The sequence below is a fragment of the Morchella sextelata genome, assembly GCF_020137385.1.
Source record: "Morchella sextelata strain SCLS chromosome Unknown scls_9, whole genome shotgun sequence".
Taxonomy (NCBI): domain Eukaryota; kingdom Fungi; phylum Ascomycota; class Pezizomycetes; order Pezizales; family Morchellaceae; genus Morchella; species Morchella sextelata.
This window is the reverse complement of record NW_025408624.1, coordinates 1,232,358-1,255,710: the sequence shown is the minus strand read 5'-3', so window position 1 is coordinate 1,255,710 and position 23,353 is coordinate 1,232,358. Positions and strand designations below refer to the sequence as shown.

The 23,353-nt window shown below is 44.5% G+C and overlaps 5 protein-coding genes across 5 annotated transcripts; 3 read left to right on the top strand and 2 right to left on the bottom strand.

The window, feature by feature from the left end:
• Positions 1–732: 732 nt before the first annotated feature.
• On the top strand, positions 733–5,176 carry H6S33_013007 (uncharacterized protein; the record flags this gene model as incomplete). The annotated part of the gene is made up of 4 exons (XM_044844368.1): positions 733–2,816; positions 2,869–3,065; positions 3,119–4,878; positions 4,946–5,176. The coding sequence occupies 4 exons, from the start codon at positions 733–735 to the stop codon at positions 5,174–5,176; spliced, it is 4,272 nt and encodes a 1,423-aa protein (XP_044694716.1).
• A 2,877-nt stretch (positions 5,177–8,053) lies between these two features.
• H6S33_013006 (uncharacterized protein) lies at positions 8,054–11,565 on the bottom strand (the record flags this gene model as incomplete). The annotated part of the gene is made up of 8 exons (XM_044844367.1): positions 8,054–8,468; positions 8,529–8,746; positions 8,805–8,945; positions 9,000–9,284; positions 9,356–9,793; positions 9,849–10,174; positions 10,263–10,547; positions 10,614–11,565. The coding sequence occupies 8 exons, from the start codon at positions 11,563–11,565 to the stop codon at positions 8,054–8,056; spliced, it is 3,060 nt and encodes a 1,019-aa protein (XP_044694715.1).
• Positions 11,566–14,073: 2,508 nt separating this feature from the next.
• Positions 14,074–16,312, top strand: H6S33_013005 (uncharacterized protein; the record flags this gene model as incomplete). Its single annotated transcript, XM_044844366.1, has 5 exons — positions 14,074–14,123; positions 14,191–14,335; positions 14,390–15,145; positions 15,200–15,225; positions 15,283–16,312. The coding sequence occupies 5 exons, from the start codon at positions 14,074–14,076 to the stop codon at positions 16,310–16,312; spliced, it is 2,007 nt and encodes a 668-aa protein (XP_044694714.1).
• A 1,110-nt stretch (positions 16,313–17,422) lies between these two features.
• H6S33_013004 (uncharacterized protein) lies at positions 17,423–18,151 on the top strand (the record flags this gene model as incomplete). The annotated part of the gene is made up of 5 exons (XM_044844365.1): positions 17,423–17,427; positions 17,495–17,621; positions 17,676–17,735; positions 17,797–17,850; positions 17,912–18,151. 5 exons carry the CDS (start codon positions 17,423–17,425, stop codon positions 18,149–18,151), a joined length of 486 nt encoding a protein of 161 aa, XP_044694713.1.
• Positions 18,152–20,234: 2,083 nt separating this feature from the next.
• Positions 20,235–21,811, bottom strand: H6S33_013003 (uncharacterized protein; the record flags this gene model as incomplete). The annotated part of the gene is made up of 5 exons (XM_044844364.1): positions 20,235–20,251; positions 20,353–20,583; positions 20,648–21,065; positions 21,123–21,388; positions 21,670–21,811. The coding sequence occupies 5 exons, from the start codon at positions 21,809–21,811 to the stop codon at positions 20,235–20,237; spliced, it is 1,074 nt and encodes a 357-aa protein (XP_044694712.1).
• Between the last annotated feature and the right edge of the window lie 1,542 nt (positions 21,812–23,353).

Sequence of the window (23,353 nt, the reverse complement as noted above, 5' to 3'; positions counted from 1 at the left end):
ACCACGAAACAAGTGCCTCGTGGCTTTACCCCCGCTCGTCTGTCTTATTGTTTCGCCCCGGCTCACCCCTTATCCCGTGATCCTGGGTATATCCCATACGGAGTTGGGCATCCGACGAACTGTTATAGGAGAGTGGGATTAAATAATATACGGGAAATCCTTGTGAGAGTGTTGCACAAAAGAAAAATCGCCATGTGTTGATGCTTTTTCTCACAGAAATCGAAGAGAAAGAGGAAGAAGACTAAAGGGCAGATCTGAAATCACAGCCTCACTTCATATCCCGGATATAAGAGATCTCTCCACACAAGCAACTTACACTGTCCGAAACACAAGTCGAGCGCCCGAAAACTTCCTGGGTTGGAAGAGGGAAAAAGAAATTACTCGGTATCTCGTTCCTAATTCGTTACCCCAAAAAGCATTCTCAGGAACCCTCTGTGAGCAACTTTTTTTTAAAGCTGTATGTAGAGACAGATCCTTTGGAAAAGAAAAAAAAGATCCCCACTACTCCCGGCTGGCTCACTTCCACCCAGCGCGTGTTCCCCCCACTACTCACACCCCCCTTTGGTTCCGGTGAGGTCAATTGGGCAGTAATCGTTCATTACAATTCGTTTATGGCATACAACTTACACGCTAAACAGCCAGAGACATCCGGTCCAAACAGTTTTAGCATAGCAGAAACTGACACTGCAGAGCTACTAGCTGCCCCAAGACCCGCCTATTGCAGAAACAATAATGATCCCCCCCGAGCCAAGTTCTGCCGCCCATAAGCTCTACGCGGAGAGTAGCCAGAGGTTCAGACCTACTACCAGAACGCCCCCCTCGACTCACTCCACGTCCTACTCGGGCGATTCTTCTTCAATGGGGGTCTATGGCTTCAGGAAGTCCAGCAAGGGAACCGTGTCCACTGCTATAGGTGGCTCGTCCCCCGAACCCAAGAGAGACTCCCACGACCTCCAACTAAACCTGGGAAACGGAAGAGAGTCACTGGTGGATAACCTCCTACTGTCCTTTGATAAGATCGGTGACGGGTCTTTAGGGGCCTTTGATACTTCACCGTATTTCACCTCCGTGGACGAAATGGAAGATGACGATGCTGCTTCCAACTACTCGCAGAGAACCACCCCAATACCGCGCGGCAGACGATCTAACAGTACCAGCAACTATCATTCACATATTGGGAGTTTTGCAGGTGGTCCCGTGGGCGGTTCGACAAATTACGGGAATAGACGTGTTGGCTCCTTTGACAACGGAACCGAAAGTTTCGGCAGCGCCAACAACTTCGATGCTGGGAGGGAAACGCGTTCTCGCGGTCGCGGTCTTGGTTCTTCACATGGGTTTGCGAATGTGTATGACCCCTTTGACGCAGCGCCGCCTCCATCCATAAGGAGCGGACCAAGAAACCGAACGCCCTCTCCACCACGGTCTCCGCGTCTTGTACGACGACTGTCAAACAAGTCTAACAGGAGCTTAAGGAGAGACCAGCAATTTAACCCACACTTTGAAGATCCTATATCACTACCACCGTTGCCAGCATTTGTGAACCCCGCAACGATGAATACAAAAGATAAGACCCCACAAAAACCTGGTTTCTTTCGACGGGTGTTTGGTGTGGGTGGTGGGAGCAGTGCAAATGCAAGTGGTGGAAGTAGCATTGCAAGTAGCAAACAAACCCAAGAAGTCGCACTGCCACCACAGAACTCCGATCCCCCGCAGTCAACGATCAATAAGAAACCGTCGTTTTTCAGGCGCCGGAAGAAGTCTGTGAGCGATGCGATGTCGCAACCTACAGCTGTCTTACCACCTCCCTTACATGCTACAGAGCCCATATCTCCGATTGAATACCCTCCCCCCCAAAGTCCTTCGACTTCACTTAGTGCTGCAATGAATTCTTATCTTTGCTCGGCAATGAAATCTTCTACTTACGACCTAACCGACGAAGAAGACCATGAGCACGCTTACCTTTCACGGGGTGCGACGATCCGTACTGTAGCCTCTTCGGATCCAATATCACCAAAGCGACCGACATTCTTTGGCGAGAGTCTGAGGGGCCGAGACAGTGGCAGTCACTTCAATGATGATTTTAGCGACTACAAAATATACAGAAAAGACACCAAGTATGCAAGGGGTGGGAGGAATGTAGACCTGAGGCTCCAACCATCGAAGCCCAAAGATCGAGATGATTGCGAAAGACCACAAACAAGCCCCTACACAAGTACCTTCTCACACAAACATCATCATTCAAGAGACGAAGACGAACCGGATAACGAAATGCGCTGGCCACCTGTTCAAACGAGGTCAATCCTATCGACCCGGAGGAGCGTCGATAATGTTGCATTAGAAAGAGAACGACATGAGAAAGAGCGGCAGAACTCTACTACGTCATCTGTGTATGATAAGCCGCGACAGGGATCAGTTGTTTCTAAGAAGGAAGCGCCAATTGCTACCGTGCAAGAGCTTGACGCATTGCACGCTAAAGAAGAGAAGATACGGAGAGATAGTGGTCGTGGGAAGCCACTTGAATTAGATACGAAATTGGGGGCTAGTCTTCTGGGCGTAGGGAATCGAGGCCCGGGAGATTCGTGGCTCATGACGCCTACACCGGCGACTGCAGCAGGGACTCCAACTGTAATGTTGCAAAGAGATGGACCGGGCGAGAAGGCGAAGCTTTTGGAGGAGCACGAAGAGGCAATCATGAGTGAGGACGAAGAAGAGGATGACGAACCGTCAGAGGAAATACGCGAGCTGGCGAGGAAGATCTTTGAAGGTGATGAAGATGCTATGCCAAAGGCTGGAGTAACTCTCTGGCTTGGCGATCCGTACGTTTACCAGTCTCTTCAGGGAAAATTCAAGCTGACTGTTTGTCTGTAGGAGTATTTCGGGCGCAAGAAATCGAAGGGCCTACATGGAGATGTTTGATTATTCAGGCATCAACATATTATCAGCCCTGAGGATCTTTTGTGGAAGACTGGTATTCAAGGGTGAAACACAACAGGTAGACAGGATCATTACATCCATTTCAAAAAGGTGGTGTGAATGTAATCGAACACACGGGTTCAAAAGTGTTGGTACGTTCTATACCCTACCTCTCATGGTATTGGTGATGCTAACTTCATGATAGACATTGTGTTTACCATTCTCTATTCGCTTTTATTACTGAACACAGATCTCCACATCGCAGATCTCCCACAATCCCAGAAGATGACTCGTGGTCAATTCATCAAGAACACCATGCTGAGTATTCGTAGGATTGTTGCGGAGTCTGCTGCGAATACAGATACAAAGCTTATTCACTATAATACTATGCCATCACGCTCACAGACTCCTTATCGCCAATCATTCTCGGCACAACCAGATGATCCTGGGCTTCCTAACGCAGCCACATTTCCATTGACGAGGGAGAGGGCGTATAGTGGCCCGAGTGGCACTGGAAGAGGGTCGATTGACTTTGGAAGAGCGAATAGGAACTCAAGTAAACCCAACGGAATCGGAGGTCTTAGCCCGAAAGGAGATGAAATAGTAACAGAAAAGATGGATTACGATATGGATGGGGGACTGGCTCTTGTCAAGACTTCGCTCGGTGGTGGGATTAAGGTCTGGGAAACTCAGGTGGAGATTGTGTTAAAGGATTTCTACCAGTCAGTAAAAGCAACTGCACTACCACTCCATGGTGCGCCGGAAAAGGTGGAAGTTACACATTCTACTACTCTTTCTGTATTCGGATCAGGAATGCTGCGGAGATCACCAAGTACTGTCAGCAGAGCGCCATCAGAACTCAGCGTTTCAAACCGTAACCGGGATAGTAAGTTGGGAACTAAATGGACTGCAAAAAATAGATCAAGGCCAAGACTCTACAATGGATCATATGCTGCGTCTAGCAGAACATCCCTCGAGGATCGATCAATGTGGAGCCCTTCTGCATCTAGTACTTGGAGTAAATATTCACTTGATAAGACGCAAACGTCGATGTCTGTAGATTCTTTGGGCTCTGCGTTTACACATGGTGATTACCAGCAATCCATTGGTTTCGCAAATGCTCTTAGCCATGCTATCATTCGGGAGGAGGCAGCCAGTGGACACTCGGCCGATGACGGGGGATCAACACTACTCGAATATGACGAACTGGAACTTTCAGGGGCTCCATGGGCGAAAGAAGGAATGCTTAAACATAAGCACCACCTTGAAGGTGTCGACAAAAAGGCAAAGAACCGGGCGTGGACCGAATGTTTTGCAGTCATTGAGAAAGGCTGGATGAAATTATTTCTGTTCGGCAGCAGCCAACATAAGGGCGGGAAAAACAACCCGGTTTTGGGCGTAGTCGGTGGAGGGAATTGGACAGAAAATGCAGAGTCAATTGGCACTTTTATGTTGAGACAGACAATTGCATCAGCGCTCCCATCACCAGGGTATTCCAAGAGTAAACCAAATGTGTGGGCACTATCGTTACCATCTGGTGCTGTGCACTTCTTTGAAGTTGGAACTGCGGAGATTGTAAGGGAGTTTGTGACAACAGCAAACTACTGGGCCGCAAGACTCTCCAAAGAACCCCTAGTTGGCGGTGTCAGTAACGTCGAATACGGTTGGAGTGAAAATGCCCTTGGTGATTATATGGATAGTGGGAGTCCTCCTTCGAGTAATCACGGCGAGCCCAGACCCAGTTTACAAGTTTCGATCAGATCGAGTATTGACCATACTTCGATGGTGAAAGCTAAATTACCCGGGGATAAAATGAATATCACCGATTGGGCACCACCAACACAAAGCATGGTTGCTAGCTCCTTAAAAGAAGCAGATCAGTTAAAGGCTTTGGAGACTTATGTGAAGAATATCGAGTCGGAATTGACAAAGCATAATGAGTTAAGACCGCCTATGCGGATTGCTGTATGTTTATATACCTTACCCGCTGTAAGTGATAAGCGTTTTGCTAATTTTTTTCTTTCAATTTTAGTTTTCACCTCGTCATCCGAATTCAGCAAAGGCGATGGCTAACTGGGAGAAGAAGTCTTCCTACCTGCTCCATGAGATCATCAAGTTTAGAACATACATCGAATGCCTGAATTCAGCCAGTATCTTAAGAGATAGAATCAGAGCTGGCGAAGCCGAGATCGGTGAAACTATGGGCGATATGTCTGATATTGAGGCTCCCCATGGAGCAAATATTCCAATTTATTCTGCTTAAGGGGACCGGCGTTCTAGGAAGATATCACTGCTTTTTTTTTTTCATATTTATAACCTACAGTACTTTCCCCCTTGCCATTTTCGTAGGGGAGGTGTTTATTTATAGCTCTTCTTTCGCCTAATTATCTTATTTCGTCCTGTGTATTTCTTATTTTCTATTTGGCTCTTGTCTGGGTTTATCAGCGCTCAGTACTGGGGCTTTCATCATGACTTTTACGATGACGTGTTTTTAAACCTCATATATTATTACTTAAACTGGGACATTTCTTTTGTTTTAAAATGGCGGAGCTGGCAGGATCCGGGAGTGGTTTCTTTGGGAGGTTCGCAGATTTTTCTTATATTTCTCGGTGGGGTGGGTATGTTGGATTCCATTTTCAGGGTGTTCCCTTTTCCTTTTCTTTCTTTCATTACATAGTATTGGGAAGTGGGGTAAGATATCTATATTCAGATGTCTTCTAATATGTTAATCTATATCAGATATCCTTTTCATCGATCTTTTGTGGCAATCCGGCCATCGTTGTAAATCGAATTTAAGAATAATAAGTGAAGCCCGGGGTAGAGAGTGTCTCTAGTCTTTAAGTTAGAAGTACAGCCATCCCGCAAAAGTGTTCGTAATTAATCTTCCTGTGAACTGCAAGTAGCGAAGGCCTCATATTCAAGAATATTGCGAATCAGGAACACCTTGCCAGAATGCTCATATTTTAGTATGGTGCTACTGTATACTTTATAAATGGAATGTGGCCTCCGGCCGCAAATTGTGGTTGTCAACCTCACCATCTTTGGATAGATTTGCCTTATCATCCGGCATAGGTCTTTAGGACATGTAGTGCGTCCAGTCCATAGTCTATTCCGAGGTGAATAATAGAAACGGGTCCAGTCTGATCGTATAAGCACTACACTATCTATTGCTGGTTTGGATAGTTAAAATCTCTATATATGACATAAGGAATCCTGTAGTTATATCAGTTTTTCCTTCTCAATAAGCTGGCTCACAATCAGGGTCGGGTGCCGCGCAGCGGCACCCGACCCCTCCTCGCTCGCACGAGTTCTTAATATTAATATGTAGTTCACAAGACTATATATCTGCAATTAATTCTACCTGCCAGTGTTTGCCCTTTCGATGTCAGCTAGCTCCATTCCCGGCATTACCGGGTCCTATATTGGGAGCAGTTCTTTGTCTACATATATATATATATGCTTCTATCTGTGGTATGCAGACTATATACTTCAACCAATAGAAATGCTTCGTGATGACAATGAGGAAGCTTATACTGTTTAGATATACAGTACCAAAAGAGGCCTAGGGGATGCGATGGGTGCGTGTACGTACTATAGCGATACGGAATTGTACAGAACTCCCCAATTAAATTACAAGTATAGTCTCGTAGAGCCTTGTCGGAGGTTAGTTTCCTATAATAAGTAATTTCGGATTTTGCCATGTCGTTTATCGCACGATAACTTTCTTTCATCCATTCAGTCCTTGCGGCCCGTCCTGAGATGGTTTGCGAGCTAAACAGCCTTTATTACACCATGTAAGTACATACTTCTTACAGTGATGATTTTCTTTACTTTTCAATCTAGATCAACCTCTAAGATACAAATAGCATTCAAGCCTATCAGTGCCAAATGTATCGAATCGTCACAAAATCATGTGAATTACTAAAGTGCATCATCTATGGGCTCCTTCCGTACCATGGCATCGCTGCACCGGAGGTTCTGGTACATTGAATACATGTAGTGTGACACCTGATTGTAGCTTAATTACATATGTATGTATTATGTGCCAAAATTGATTATTGGAAGGGAAAGTTACAAACCTTGCTCGAAAGTTCGTATCCAGTACATGTAGTTATATATATTTTTCTTTTTCCATTTCTTTTTTTCAGCGTGCTTAATTAAAAACATTCCCATCGATATGTATCCCTTTCCACGAAAATTTTAGAATACAATATATAAAACCTGCTGCAATCATGAATTCCTAATTCACAAGAATCACATTTACACACCACCCCTTGTCATCTCCTGACATCGGCCAGTCAAAGCTAGATCTCTTAGCCAAGTGGGGTGCAAAATAGCAACCAATATCGTCCAAAAGCAACACTAAAAAAGAGTATAAAAAGGAAACTATATAACATGAAAAATACCGATCCAAGAAAAATAAGAAAAAGAAATAGGAAAGATATCGAAAGAAAAACTTGACCGGACCTATAAAAACCCTTCACCTTCTCCCCGAAAGCCTATTTAGATTACACAACATCCCGCAGAAACAGAAAATGAGACAAATTGGTAGAACACAGAAAACTAGAGATAATAGCAAAAAAGCGTTGTGATACAATAAGTGGTTATCAAAAAAGACGGTATGAAGGTTAAACAAGTGAGAATAACATAAAAAGATAGAATCACAAACCCAACTTTTTTTTGTGCAGTTTCCAGACACCCGCCCATACCAAAAAAAAACCTCCCAGATCCACATAGTCCATAAAAGAAAGGAAAAGGAAATATAATAAAAAAATAAACATTCCCCGAATAACCGAAACGCCGTGGAGATTTTATGCATCTCTCTATGACGGTATGTAGGTTGGGGTTGTAGGAACTTTTATGAATATACATCGCAAGGGAAAAGGAATTGAGGGAAAGCACCACCCCGCTTATTCGGGAGCACCCACGTTCTGAACTCGGCTGAGAACTGAACGGGGGTGATTTTCCATCCGTTGTAAAAACAGTCCGGAATAAGGGGATAGAAAAAAAGGAATGAATGAAGAAAAAAAGGGTGAACAAAATGGAGGGGAGGAGCATCAACGTAGAGAATAAAACCTAATCTCTAATCATATTAAAGTCGAACCAAATCAAACTTGGCACCACGAGTTACGGCAAGATATTAACCACCACCGCCGACCAATGATTCTGGTGACATCATTCCGCCATTGCCCTCGTCACCGCCTTCTGATATCTTGGAAAGAGTCCGCTCTAGAGCTGGAGGAGCGTCCTTGACCAGTGCAGTCTTCGTAGACGCAGGAGCCGGGTTTGGCTTTTTCTTTTTCTTGGAATTACCACCATGGCTGTTCGACGGTCGTTTCCGTGGCATTGAGATTTTTCCCGTAGGTGGCAGTCTCGGTTTTGGCGGCTTTTGTTTTCCTTGAAGGTGCTCATCTTCAACAAGGGCCTCTTCGTTGTTGGCGTGAAGCTTTGCGAGAAAGAAGTTTTGGACAAGGCCAATTTGTTTCGTGATGATTTCGTGTGTAACGGGTTCGAAAGGTGGAGGTTGTTTATAGCCATCAGCTGACACAGCAGCACTATTATAATAGCAAACAAGTCAGTGTCTATATAGAAGGAACAAAGTAATGTTAATGTACCTTGCACTGGGATTCTGGAAAGTACTGCGCATCCTCCCTTGAAGTAGATGCAGTGGAACGGAAAGGGAGGAAAGCCCAAACTCCTTGTCTAGGCCCAACTCCTTAAACCCAAAGAAGTCATCACCAATGTCTTCTGCAAAGTCACCACCAACAAACATCTCACTTCCGTCATTAAACATTCTGGAACCATCTCCACCTGTATCTGTAAGAGCCGGACGCTGTGGGTGTGTTAGCAAGGGTACCGTCAAGAATCTCCATAGAATAGTCGATACGTACTAAAAGTTCTGTAAGATGAAATTTCATCCGCTCATGAATACCATTGAGTCTAGACCCTAAACGTTCAACATCGTCTCTGATGTATGCTTCTAAACTTTCAACGTCTGCACCATTTTCGTACAAAGCATGTAAGAGCATTTCCTACGGAAATTGTTAGTACGCTATAACTAAATGTTTCTGGAAGTTGACATTTACCTCCGGTGAAAATTGTCTTTCATGCGATGGCGCTTCAGCGTAGACCATTAAAGTTTTTGAAAGCTTTTGAATGTAATCCGCTGCAATATCTGTCACTGCGTCGATTGCTGTTGGTTGATATTCTTCAAAGCCAGCATGAAAAAATATCTTGCCCACAGATCTCTGTAATGCCGCTCTTGCTACATCGTGACACATTATAGGGCCCTCTTCGGTGACAACGAAGTCTTCTACATCTGCCTCGATGAATTCCTTGGGGTCATATCTTTGAAACTGATTAGAGTACATCTGCAGAGAGTCTATTAGAAGATTTTTTATGTAATGTAGAATTAGAGCCTTGGACTTGCCTGAGTTTGTACCTGCATTTGCTTGATGACCGCGATTTTCGAGCAAAGTTTTCGCGTATCTTGCATCTGCCTGATATTTGCATCCATTCTTTTGCTTAGTTCGGATTTTGGCTGAGTAAATATCCCTTTTGGAGCAAGCCTTATATCTTGGCCTTGAAGATCGACCTCATCACTGTCTCCATGCCAAACAAGTCTCCATGGAAGTTCTGGGACACAAGAAAGAGGGTTGTAGTAATCAGGCAATAGATCTCCCTCATCTTCTCCTTCGGCTGAGTCAACCAACTTTTCATTGACATTGCCTCGAGGCAGACACTCGTCTTCGTTTTCCTGAAGAAATTTGAGATGCCGTTCTTCATTCTTTAAATACCGCCCCATACCGGTTCTTGATCGTAGAAGAGCAGGCTCTTCGGGGTTGAGACGATTTCCACGCAAAAGTTTATGCCGGTCACTCTAACACATCAATTAGAAAAAAATATCGAGTTTACTCAATTCACTATGGACTTACTGCAACTTTTGCTCTGGCCTTTTTAGTCATGGTTTTCCAAGCCTGATACTCCACGTCATTTGAATCGTCATCAACCTTGTCATGGTCAATCTCCATTTGTGACATCGATGTTCCTGAGATACCATTTGGAACCGGTGTCCCTCCCAGAGGTGTGAGAAATCCGTTTTGCATTATGTTTACCTGGCTACTTTCTCCTGGCGGCAGTGACTCGGCCCGGAGGAGATGTACCGTAGGTGGCTTTACTTCAGGCGTTCCTTCTGTTCGGGCCCCCTTCCTAGCCTTTTTTGTCCCGGGAGCTTTCCTACCACGGGATGACATGAGGGGTTCTATCGATAATGTATTAACAAATGTTTTTATCCATGAGAACCAGATTTAGGGCCAGGTGTGAACGAATAGAGAAAAAAAAAAGATTACCATCGTCACTTTCACCTTCGGCGTCCACTTCCATAGTACCGGCCTCTTCCGCCTCAACCTCCGCCCTATCCCTAATAACTATATCCGGAATTAAAGGTATTAGATTTTGTGTGGCTTTCTGCATGCTCTTGGCATGCTTCCTGAGGTAATGCATTGGATCTGCATTATAGGCAAGGCAATTCGCCCATATTAAATTGAGATCATCGACAAACTCTTTCTTGCTTTTGTATTGATGTGTTTTTAGCTTTTTCATGACGGTTCCTAAGTCCATAGGATGTTTGATAACTAAGGAACACGTTGAAAAGTGGTAAGTTAGGGGTACTGTCGTTCAAATGCAGACTGTTGACTTACTGCTAAAGTAATCTGGTGCTTCCCGTTTATTCACTCGGTTCAGAAATGCAGTTGAGTGTTCTGTTAACGCTCTTAATTCAAGCACAACTTTCTCTGCCGCTTCATATAACTCTTCTTGGCCCACTTTGTCTTCATTAGCCCACTTAGACCGGTTTTTCCTAACTTCCGACATCAAGTTCCGTAACTCCATGTCTGACACTTTAACTTTCTCGCGCTTTGCATCGATTCTAGCGATTAAGTGTTTCAATGTTAGGCTTGATGCACCCAAATTCGCACTACTTAATTTTCCAGGGGCATTTGCTTGCGCCGCATTTGCCTCTGCGTTGACCTGTCTATCAGACTCCTCGAGCTTCTGCTGTTCCAACATTGCGTCTCTATCATTTTCCAGTGTGAAGAACATGGTGGATAACGCGCTTCTCGCCGCCTCCTCCGCGGCTTTCCTGTCTGCTTCTAGCTTTTCCCTAGTCGCGGTAGCATTCTTTTTTGCTTCCGCTATGTTCCTCGAGGGCTCACTAGACTGGGAATGTGACGATAAAGCTTTTGCGAGTAAAGGCGAGGGCGCGCTTTTCTTTGGCTCCTCATCTTCGTCGTCATCGTCGAAATCGTAGTCGTCGTCGTCAAGCTGTCGCGCTGGAGGCCGAATATTGTCTGAAACGGAAGATACCGCAGGATTTGTTGGACCAGAAGGATAATTATCGTTGAGCTCCAGTGTTGAAAGGTCCAGTTCTGGAGCAGCGCAGCAAGGACGGTCAGTCCTGAACAAGCTCTGTATTGTTTTCTCATATTGGGTGTATCGCTGCCGGAAGATCGCGGTGATGGAATCCGAGGTTTCCTCCTTTTCCCCCATGTCGATTCCTATATCGATAGAGGCTGTCCGAGTGCGTTCAGAGCGCTGGGAGGTATCTTCGCGAGTAATTTGCGGACGCTGCCATTGTGAGGGGAGGGAGGACATGATGTGGGGAGGTTGGGGGGGTGGTGTATTTTGACGCGAGTAGGAACGTCAAAGGAGCGGGCTAAGTTGCTCGGGTCATAGCCCGAGCTATGAGCAAGCGACCCTCAGGGATGAGAGGATGAAAATGGGATGAAAATCGATGAAGTTCGCGATGGAAACAGGCGTCGATTTCGCGGGGAACAGTTGAGGCGCACCAGGTGAGGTTGTGGACGCTTCGGTTATGGGTGACTAAGGCGTTGCGTTGAGGTTGAATACTGAAGACACAAGGTGACACCCTTACAACAGCTCAGGCACAGACAGGACAAAACTTGTCAAGAAAATTTAGATAACTTCTATGTCTTTTCTAACGATTCCCTTTTGTTTCGTTACTATATGTGCTTCGTTTCGTTTATCAGATTTTATGTTGAACGTGCCAGCTTGTAGTATAACTTCGTCTACACGCGCGACCATTAATTTAACCCGCGCTGCATAGTATGTAATTCAACAGTAGGAATCGTAATAAAGATCTATAGACCTAACAAGGGCATTCAATGGTAGAACTAATTATATGCCCGGTATGATAAGGATTTTTCAACACTACATATACGCGGACTCTAGAAAGTAATATCCGAGTGATATCCAATGATAGACGACGCGTATGAGACATCAACACTAATCTTTTCAAAATAGTTTAGTCTTATTAGTAACTTAAAATTAATATATAAGATCTATAGGCTCCTAAGTTTCTAATTGATTTGTTGGGTTGTATACATGTATTGAGGGAATACTCTAGATCTGAGTATCAGATGATCATATTTAGAGATATACATGTATGTACATGCAGTAACATCTTGGTTTATATATACTTATGTGGCCTACAAAAAAATTCGGAATTTTCATCTTGGTTTACATATCTTGTGCCACATTATTTAATTATAATTACATGTAGTCATGTGTTTCCTGCAGTGCGGAACCAAAACGTACTCTCACCGCTAGACACCGGCGAACCCCGGCGCGCTGACATGATGAGTTCAACAATTATGTAGTTAATAGAAATTTTGGGGGGTAGAGATCTTTCACCTTCATAGTACTATTCACTTCCAGAATTTTGACTTTGGTTGTGGTGATTCTACTGCTCATCTATCCTGATTCTCTTCTTCACATTTGCTCGCGAGAGATAGATCACGAGTGATTTTTCATGAAGACAGAATAGTACGGCTAGAGGATCTTGTTAACTCATTGATTGTATGTAACCCTAAGACTATATCGACAATATCTAACATTTTTATCCCCAGAATTTAACAGTGCTATATAGCGTACATACAGTTTGTATATGTTACATGAATGAACAGTGCAATTTCGTATGTGATATAACTATATGTAGTATTGCAGTGAACTACCACCGGAAATTGAGAAGTAATTGGCTATGAATTTCAGATCAAAGTTACTCGCCTAAGAGAATCCAGCCCCCAAGACTAATCGATATGTCCAAACAATTGTTAAACAGGTAATCCCTAGCTGGAGATAGGTAATTGTCGAATTTTTGCACGCAGTGTCCCTTAAACCGTCAAATTGTGATTATTTTGTGCTTGTCATGGGATAAGACACAGCAAATCATGGTTGGGGATTTGTGAGAGATTTATTCAGATTCAATCTTAGCTATAAGCATTAGCCACATTTATTGCTTTGTATTTTGGAAAAATGAGCCGAAATTCATGAGTAACAGCTTAAGGGATAGGGTATAGAGTAGATATATGTAAATACTAAGTATAGTACGAAAAAACGGGGTCAAATTATCACTACTATAGGATTACGGGATTCAGTGAAGAATATCATATAAATACCGTATATATAGCAAATCCACACACTTCTACTGCTTTTTGGTACTGTATAAGAAGTCCATGTACATGGATACATTTATGTGCGTACATGTAGTTAATCTAAAGGAACAGGGAAGTGAGAGAATAGGACGAGGAGTCGCCGAAGCCTTGAAGAGGATTACTGAGGTGATGAAAGATTAAACATAAAAGATGATTAGTACTCGGATTTTTGGTAAGATACGTGTACTCTAGGCCTAGATAGGTACCCTTCTTACACGCACACATATGATAAGTGTACATCTAGATTCGATGTACATTTACGCAGAGTGCGCGCGTACACACCAGAACTTCTAGCTCTCCCCAAGCCACTTTCATTCTGCTACTACCAAATGTACATGTACTAGCTGCACAAAATCAAAGATGATGTATGTCATTTTCGGCTAGGCACATACATGTACATGTACATGTACATTTATACATACATATATATACATGTACATACATGTATGTACTTGTCTGCACTAGCCCTACATATAGTTTACATGTACATTACCTACATCCCACAACATCAACCACCTCTGCCCACCTTTTCCAAAACTGTCCTATCCTTCCAATACTTTTGCTATATCCATCGTGTCATCTTCATCTCAATTGCCACTTATCAACATCAAAACCATTTGGTCTACATTCTCGATTGTAGAAAACCATAATGAGTGAGCAAGAAGCATCCAGCCACAATCCTTGCTTGGCATTTCATTGGTAGGATACCTTTATGAATTGCAGATCCCGCCGTAATAGCAGCATAGGCTAAGAAGCCTCTATATAGGTCGGATTCACAGGCAAAAACGGTAGAAGTGGTTTCATCATTGAATGAATGGAAGATCCCTGGATTCAAGCTTGAGCAGTGTTCCTATGGAGAGTTCGCCTGCTTTTTAGGACAGCAAGAGCCTTTCGACAAGATCTACTTTAAAGTAAGTTGTTGTACGGATCATTATTATTAGTATCGATATTTATGATAAGTGTAGTTTGTTATCGATGGCTCCAGGTGGGAAGTCAACCGAAACCTCCCAGTTTTCGTTGATGAATTCGGAAACGAAAATAATAGCTGGACCCCCCAACAGGCTACTGATCATCATGATGCTCTCATATTACATGTTCAGAAACAGCAAACTTTATCAAGGGTTGACATGGGAGAGCTCTGCAGACTAGCTCTTGCTGCTCATGGCCTGTATGATCAAGATTACAATGAGTTAGAGTGCGTCGTCGACAGGATAGTATCCGACACCGGTCGATTTACTCTTCCAATATCGGGAACCTTGGAGGTGTTTGTTTTGTTACGGTTTCAGCCAAGGAAACATGTATTCATTTCGAGCCAATTTGAAAGAAACGGAAAACACAAGAATTCCGATGATGTTTGGGTAGCCGCATTTCCAGCTGATACCAGTTCAAATCCATATTTACCTCTCTATGTGAGCCTCAGTAGCTCAGAGAAAGAGAGAAGAATGGAGAGCGAATGTGCTACGTTACGGTTTCTCAAAGAGCATACATCACTTCCTGTCCCTGAAGTGTTTTCGTACGACGTCCGGTACCCTCCAGTCAAAGATTTAACTTGGGAGCAGAAGGCGCATGACAAGCGTGCTGGTATAATTAACAAAGTTGACTGGCCGTTTATCTTGATGGAAAAACTTGGAGGCCTGTCATTTCAGCAGTATTGGTCACTCGTTGGAAATCCAAGTGAACAAAATCCAGATCTAAAAGATCTTAACATGAGGCGGCAAAAGGTATGACATCTTAAAAAGACATGATGTATTCAATTCTAACTCTTAAAACTATAGATCTTTGAGCAACTGGCGATGTATCAGTTAGAACTGGCAAATCATCCAATTGCGGCATGCGGTTACCTAACTCTCAATCTTAGTTACTGGCACAGACCGGATAAAAATTCTCGCACGCCGAAGTCATCATTTGGAGTTCGTCCTTGTATCTTTGATACCTGCCGACCCTTTACAGACTCTGTTGTTGCTGCTTTTCCCGATCGTCGGGCAAGATTATGCTTCCCGTTGGCAAATCCAACCAATTGTCTAAGTTCCATCACAGCCCGCTTTAACCACCTTTTCTCTCACAACTCGAAACGCCCCCGAATAATCAGTGATCCTACAGTGGAAACCGAAACGGATCATTTTATTGCCCTCGAACAAATGCGGTCTCTCGTATTTGAAACCCTTGGCCCAAATTATGAGACTGGTCCATTTATTCTCCAACATGCCAACTTATTCCCACAAAACATCTTTCTCACTGCCGATTCCGAAGAAGATTTTAAGATAAGTGGGATTATCGATTGGGATTTTGCATCCTCAGTTCCAATTCAGATCAGTGCGTGTCCTCCCCGCATGTGCTTGGGACGATTACAAATTGGAAACGAGAACCATGTTCAGGAAGCCCAAGCTTCTGGCATATTCCATTCACCAATCTTTCCGCAGAATGTGCTTGGGATGCAAAGAACTGAGTATTTCGCGTGTTTGGAACGAATCGAAAGCATCCTAGAAGAAAAGAAGGGACGAGGGCTCGCTGTATGTCGGGATTCGACAGGGAATAAAGGGCGCTTGTCAGAGGTTTTGAGACAAGAAATGGTCCTACCTGTGTATATTTTGGACGAAATTTGCAGTACATCTCTGCAAGCCCTTACCGGGAGGGTTGCTCACATGTATTTGCCACTGATCTTTGAAATTATAAGAGGTCACAAATGGGATGACGTTAAGGATGCTATTTTGAGGGATGGAGCAATGCGTTATGCAGTAGAAAAATGGAAGAAGGGGCAAGAGGACCTGAATCATCATCAGCCGTTTGTCTTGCAGACCGAATGTTCAGATCAACTGGCCGCTTCGGAGGAAGATTGCTTGGATGAGGTGGCTACTTCGCTGCCAGGATGCTTGGATTCAGATTTCTGAGTTTGTAAGAGTTACTAACCTGTAGCTATCTTTATCTATCATTTGATATACTTAATACATGTATCTACTTAGAGGACAGCGGGGGGAGTGTGTTTGAAGTGTACCTATTAGTTTGGACGGTTTCTGTTTAGCTGGGGAAAATGTTAGACCAATTATGTACTAATCACCGACTGTAGCCATTTGGTCATGGACAAGATTATTGGAAGAGTAAAAGAACTAGAGTAGATCCCATTATGCACATAGTGGATAACTTCCGCTCGCAACTACTCTTGAGGCTTAGTACAGTCGCATGCAACAAGTTCCCGCCGTTTTTTGACGGCGAGTCAAACCATAACCACTCCACCATGAACTCTGCAAAAATTTCAAGATATGACAAGTGGCAAGCTGTTATTCTCCATAAATTGGCTGAAATACTGTACAGATAAATAAAGATACAAACTGTCAGTCAGGAGGAGGATTGGCCTACTGGATCACCAGATTTCAACGCCATAGAGAATTCATGGGAGATGCTCAAGAGTGCACTAAAAAGGGAATGAAGTTATAGACAGAGAATACCTCATCGTGATGATGAACCTTTTATCGCTGCACAAGAGGAGTGGGGGGCATTGTCCCAACCAAAGCTAGATAAATTGCCATTAAGGGTTGAGGCGTGTCTCAAAGCCAATGGAGGGCATACTAGATGGTAGTCTCAAAATCGCTTTCTTTATATTCTATTTAACTCTACTATGTATTCTCCATTAAATATCTTCACTTATGGTTGAGTAACGAGTATTGAGGTTGGGTGTTGCATCGTGAACGGCGAGAACTTGATGCATGCGACTGTACATTATACGAGTGATCTTACATGACTATTAAATTCATTTCTATGTCGATACTTATGGTACTCAGGGTATACTTCCTAGTTAATCTATCCTAAATCTCGTCAAAAATAAAATCTAAACATTTATCCTGCAGTTACATGTATGCTACTGCTGCTGTAACATGTTCGGTTGATGAGTGGTTACATAAGCCATCTGTCCATGGCTTGGCAGGCATTCGTCACCATCATCCCACGCAAATCAGAGAGCTTGAAAGAACGCCAATGTTAAAGAAACCCATGATGTATTAGCGATGAGGTTTGTAAATCCCTCCTAAGTATATAGTGCTGTAGCTCTAGCTACTATTGTCCTAACAATCTATTAGGATCCGAGCTCCATTTACCGGCGCCTTTTGCGCTTTTACACTTCTTGCTGCGTACTTGGGGTTATCCGAGATCCAAGTTCCAGTCAACGATAAATTCCTCCACTTCATTACCTTCTTTATATTAACGGTACCATCAACCAATATATATTTCGGCCGGGTGCACTGTGCTGATTAAGACTAGCTATGTTTTTACTGGATTTTGGAAACTAGTAGGAGGAGAATTGTCAACTTTACTCTAGTTGTAGGTGGACGATATAGCTCTCTTACATGGTTGATCGTCTGAAATAACATCCGCCGAATAGATATGTACACTTATTGGAGGAGTCGGTAGCGAATTTCTACAATCGGTCGCCACTGTAAGCCACCTCTCTTACCTCACAATATTGTGTATATACTGATCGAAACCTGGTCTGCAAGACTCGCCAGTTTGACCCCTTCGATATACTAGCAAATCTTGTTGGTTCTGTAGGGGCGCTTTTACTGTCAACTTGGTATCACAAGAGGATGCTGGAGCGAAAACGACAGGCAAAGAAGTACCAGTTGGTACCGGGTGAAGATGCAGGTGGAGGTGAAGAGATGGAGGACCTGGAAGCTGGAAGAGTAGATGCCGGTGATGGTGATGAGGATGGAGAGCAGGATATCGGAGACGCGAAATGAATGAGAGCTGCGAAGTCTGGCAGTTGTCGTTCCCCCCCTGTTTTGTTTTATCTCATATGCCGGTATTTACTTTCTCAAATCTGTTCACCTAATCAGTGGGCGGAGTGCGGAGGTTTATAATGGAAGGTAAATTTTCTATCCTATTACTTCTCCTTTGATCATCCCCGCACCCGCCTGGCCCCGCCTTCCCCCCGCACCTGCCAACTACTATTTGAGATGGCGATGCGATGAGTTGCAGCTGCGCCGTCCAACCAGAATCCATTATAATCCCGACCAGCCCAGCAAAAGAAAGGAAAGGATCTGCAGCGTTCCTGGACGCCACCAAGAAGGTTGCCTACTGACAGCTGTGTCCTGGAATTTTATTTCACTCCATGCATGAATTTACTTATTTTCCGATTCGGCATTTTCAATGAGATGTTTCCGTGCGGCATGTGAATATGAGATGCTTTGTCAACACGTGACCGAATCATATGTGTGCTGGGAAAGAATAATTATGAGAAATATCGAGGTCCATTCGCAAATATAAATGATCATTCTACACGGTGATAGTGAATATATTCGTTATACCATTGTTTGGGGGCCGAGGCAGAGGCGAGGAAATGATCAAAAAATCGATACCCACATGATCCCTTACTCGAAGCAGCCTAATTCAGGCGCAATATATGATATCTATTTTCGAGACGCTTCGCAATCCCCACCAAGAGACGTGACAGTCGACGTTAGTAAATTTCTCCTTGAAACTTCATCAGCCGATGAAGCACTCAGGCAACTAGTTGAAACAAATGATTAAAACTAGAACCACAGAGGTTTATCCAATAGGAGACAAGAAAAAATAGTAGTAGCATAGTGCGATCAGTACCATGAGCACCCGAGGCTCAATCAACTAAAAACTCCATATCATGAGGTATCTACTCCCTAAAGACCCTGATTTGAGGTATATCTAGCAAAAACAGCCTTGCACTTGGGCGCACCAGCAGTATGCGGGGCGCCGTAAAGGCTAACCCTTATCAAACCCCCATCGCCAGGGACGTGGTACCAAAATGCACTTTTCCCCTGGTGATGTTCTTTCTTTGTCCAGGCACGCTATCTTAACCATCTTGCCCCATGTTGATCGCTCCAACCATAGTTGCAGTTCATGGGGCATCTCCCGGGATGGTCCCAGATATTGATCTCGGGTTAACATTCTTCCTACTCTAGCTCTACTATTCCTAACCCCGGCAGCGGCGACGGCCGATACATACCTACGTCATGGCTCACGGACTGCCCAAAGCGGAATGGTCTAAAGTTTAAAAGCGCGCCTTGTGATGCGGAAATTCGGAGCGAGTGATCACCCGTGACACAGGTCGACATGCAACTCATCCCCCTTGACTATTCGTGTATGTCACCCCCACAAATACAAATCAGTCATGATAGCTAAGATGTCATCAGATCTAGATCTAGATGCGACCAACCCTTTAGCTTATCTAATTTTTACATGACCTCGGTCAAGGTAGAAAGGCTGCCAGTGGCAATGAAAACGTTTCGCCAGATCCAGATGGCAGAACGATAGATAGTAAATGATATGGATACAGAATACAGGGTGGTAGCTACCGGATTATGATTCAAAACCAGAATACACGGAAATAACTTTGAGAGAAAAAACATAATCAAACTCCATGCCCTTGCCTTGCCTTTTCCGTCCCCCCACTCCCGCGAGCGCCCATTTGCCTCCTATGATAATGATGACGACGATGATGGTGATGATGATGACATGAAACGGAATAAAATAAACTGATACACATAAAAAAACCAAACAAAAATAATAACAACTCCAGTTCCTTTATTCCATGCCTACTCTCCCGCAAAACTGTAATGAATAAATAAATGAAATAAAAACGAAATATGCAAATCCCTCAACACAAGAAAGCGTATAAAACCACAACAGCGAGTGGTATATAGGTCGGTCATAAAATCAAACGCCTTGGTATCGTAGAGTAAAAAGGAAAAATGAAATAAATAGTGAAGAAACACCTCCCAACCAAGACCCAAAGCTAAACGAATGTTTGTCGTATTTTTCAAACCGGTGGTGTAATACACGTGTACGCTATTCGACGATATGGGCTACTATGAGTGCAGGAGCACTCCTCCATCAGCTTTGCATTCTTCATCTGGTTCAACTATGTCTTCATAGCCATTGTCACTATCACCATCTGTGGACGTACCCGGAGGCGAAGCTGACTTCCCCCGCCGTTGGAATTTCTCCTTGAGCACTTGGTACAGAAACTCGTACTGCATGTGGCTCTGCACCATGTACATCCGCTGCTCGCGGAGCTGGTTGACGGTCTCGAAGATGAGATCCTCGCGCTCGTCGGCAGCAATCGCGCCGGCGTCAATCTCGCGGATGAAGTGGTCAAGTGTTACGAAAGTGCCCGATCTGCCAACACCGGCGCTACCTATACAATGCGCAAAATGGTTAGCGTATGTTAGCTACAATTAGGGATTGGGAAGGTGGCTGACAATGGACAATGAGTGGATTATGGGGACCACTGTTCTTCTCGTTTGCTAGCTTCACGGTCTCCAGGAGTGCATTACGGTCTTCACCCTCCGGCACATGGAAGTCCGGCCATCCCTTGAATAGCAGGTGCCATACTGTCTTCTCTTTATCGCCGACCTTCAGGATCAATTTCCGTACTGTGCACGAGCTGCGCTTGTCCTTGGTCTTCTCGACACATTTGATAGTCGCACTGAACCCATCTCCAAACTCGTCGTCGCCATTAATTGCCCACGCTTCATCCTCAACCTTCTCTGGGAAGTACTGGAAGCACTTGTCCCGCCCTAGCTCGAAAGTCTTCGTGAGCATCACAATCACTGCAACGTCGTCGGTCTCGTGCCAAATCATTCGCCATATGTGGTTAAACTGTCCTTCTTTCGGGCCCTAACATAAAAGTCAGCCTTCAATCTGTCTAATTCTCTCAATGCAGGGTCTACACACCTGAGTGCAGATATATCGCTTGACAGAATCATCCTTACGACTAGTCAATGTGATTGGAGAAGCATTGATGTAGTCGCAGTGCTCCTCGGGCACTTTCAGCTTGATGCGGTTGTACTCCCACGCCGCAATGTTGGAATATCTATTTCGAGAGCTGACTTCAGGTGAGTCGTCGAGCCGCCACTTGGAGTCTTCGTGGGTGTTCACAAGACTCTGGGTTAGGCGTTCGCCCTGTAGGTAATCGAGTTCCAAGAACTTTCTTCGGATCTCTGGAGGCGTTAAAACAAACATTAGCACAGAACTTCTGGTTGTTGGCAACAGAAGCTGTATATAGCAAGAGGGCAGTTGTGTTTTCTTATTAGCGGAGTCGCCCCACAACCCCGAATGGGTCGTTTCAACCTCATCTCATCGCGCAAACCGCTTATTCTTTCCTTCTTTTATTTTTTTTTCACTCCTCAATGCAATGAACGGCGGGGGTGGGCAAAGAAAAAGCAAATAAAATAAGAAAATCAGAAAATCGAAAAAAAAAACCTGACTTCTAAAAACATACCGTTATGAGATTGTAGCAAAAACCTCGGAATGCCTCTATCTGCCGACCGGCCCCTTCGCCGAGACCTCGACATTCTTGGAGACGAGCGTGATGATACGACATGATGGGGCATCCCAGGTCGCCATGTAATGTGGTGGGACATTGGAAAGATTTGGCTTACGTCGGGAAGCTGTATAGTGAATGATTTATGGGGAATGGCGAAGGTGATTGTTATGGAAGTCGTTTTGAATGATTGGCCCTTTACGGGGATTGGTATCTATAGGGGATTTTTGTTTGGGCGAGCAGGAAGCTTATGTGTTGATGTTTGGGTGGTTGCGATCGATGGAGGGGTGTTGGTAGTTATTATGCGGTAGTGGGGCGGGAGAGGAGACCTTATGAGGAGTGAGGACTTGGGATGGGCGGTTGGGTTGCAGATCGCGTGGTGGAAAGCGGAGCTATGAATACATATGTGTGATTTTCGGGAGGGAGGGATTTGGGGGGGGGGGGGGGGGGGGTATTTAGAGAAGTGTGTGGGGGGGAGAACGGAAATGGCGAAATGCGTGAATGTGGCGGGGTGAAGGCAGTTCAGAGGTAAGTTTAGGTGGACACGAGAACTGATTGCTTGAACAGAGTTGCGGAATTATTGATTGATTGAGGTGCGAGTGAGCGAGCATGTGGGAGATTGGGTATGAGTGTGTGTGGCCCCTAACTACATGTAACTACATACTGTGTGTACCTAACTGTGTCGGAGTAGGTGCGCCAGGCAGACTGCGGATAACGGTTTGTCTTGTGCTTGGTTCAGTATCAGTCGCTCACTCATTCGAAGCTCGCTGGACGAAGTAATTATTTGTTCCTTCTTATGTCATGTCCTTTTCATCCTGTCTTCCTGTCCTGTCCTTTCAAGAAAGGGATGAGCCCCCCTCCTTCTCTGCAACAAGCAACAGCGGCTGGCGGAACTTCACTTTGGCCGGGGGGTTACTGGTTCCTGGAGTATGTAGGTATCAAGGATGCAGCAGTAGAGGTAATTAGTAGTTAGAGTCTCTACAAGTGTTATTGGTAATAATATATCATACATAAAATGAGGTTTAGCTAGCCCTTCTAATGGCAAGAGAAACCAGGGAGACAACGGAGAGAGACCCTGGATTGGACCCTGACCATCAGGATGCGAGTAAGAGTGAGCTAGAGTCAACTCCAAGTTTCTTTGTCCCACATACATGTATCAACCGTAGGGCGTAACTACATGTATGTCTGGAATCTGGACTGCACAGGCTACACAGCTTCAAAAACAACTGCACAGCTAGAAGCACAGAAGAGCGGCCGAGTCGATAATATTCACTTTCACTTTCGTAGATTTTTATGACTTTTGCCTACTGTCATTCCCACATGTCATGTACCTCCAATGTCATGTCGCTGCTGCTTGACATATCTGCGGACTCCTCTCATCGATGCATAGTGTGCGTGCACACCGGATCACTCTGCCCATCTTTATGTGTCTTGCGGATCGTGCCCTGCCCTCGCAGAGAGCAGAGCCGCACACACCGCCGCTTTGGTCCAGGGAGAGATGGAGGGATGAGGTAGGGTTGTCTGCATGGGTTTGCATGTGGGATGCAATGATTGGAAGGAAACCCATTAAACAACGATGTGGTCCTTGATCTATCGCATCCATCCAGCTGCTATCGGGTTGCACACACAGCCCATCTTCTCG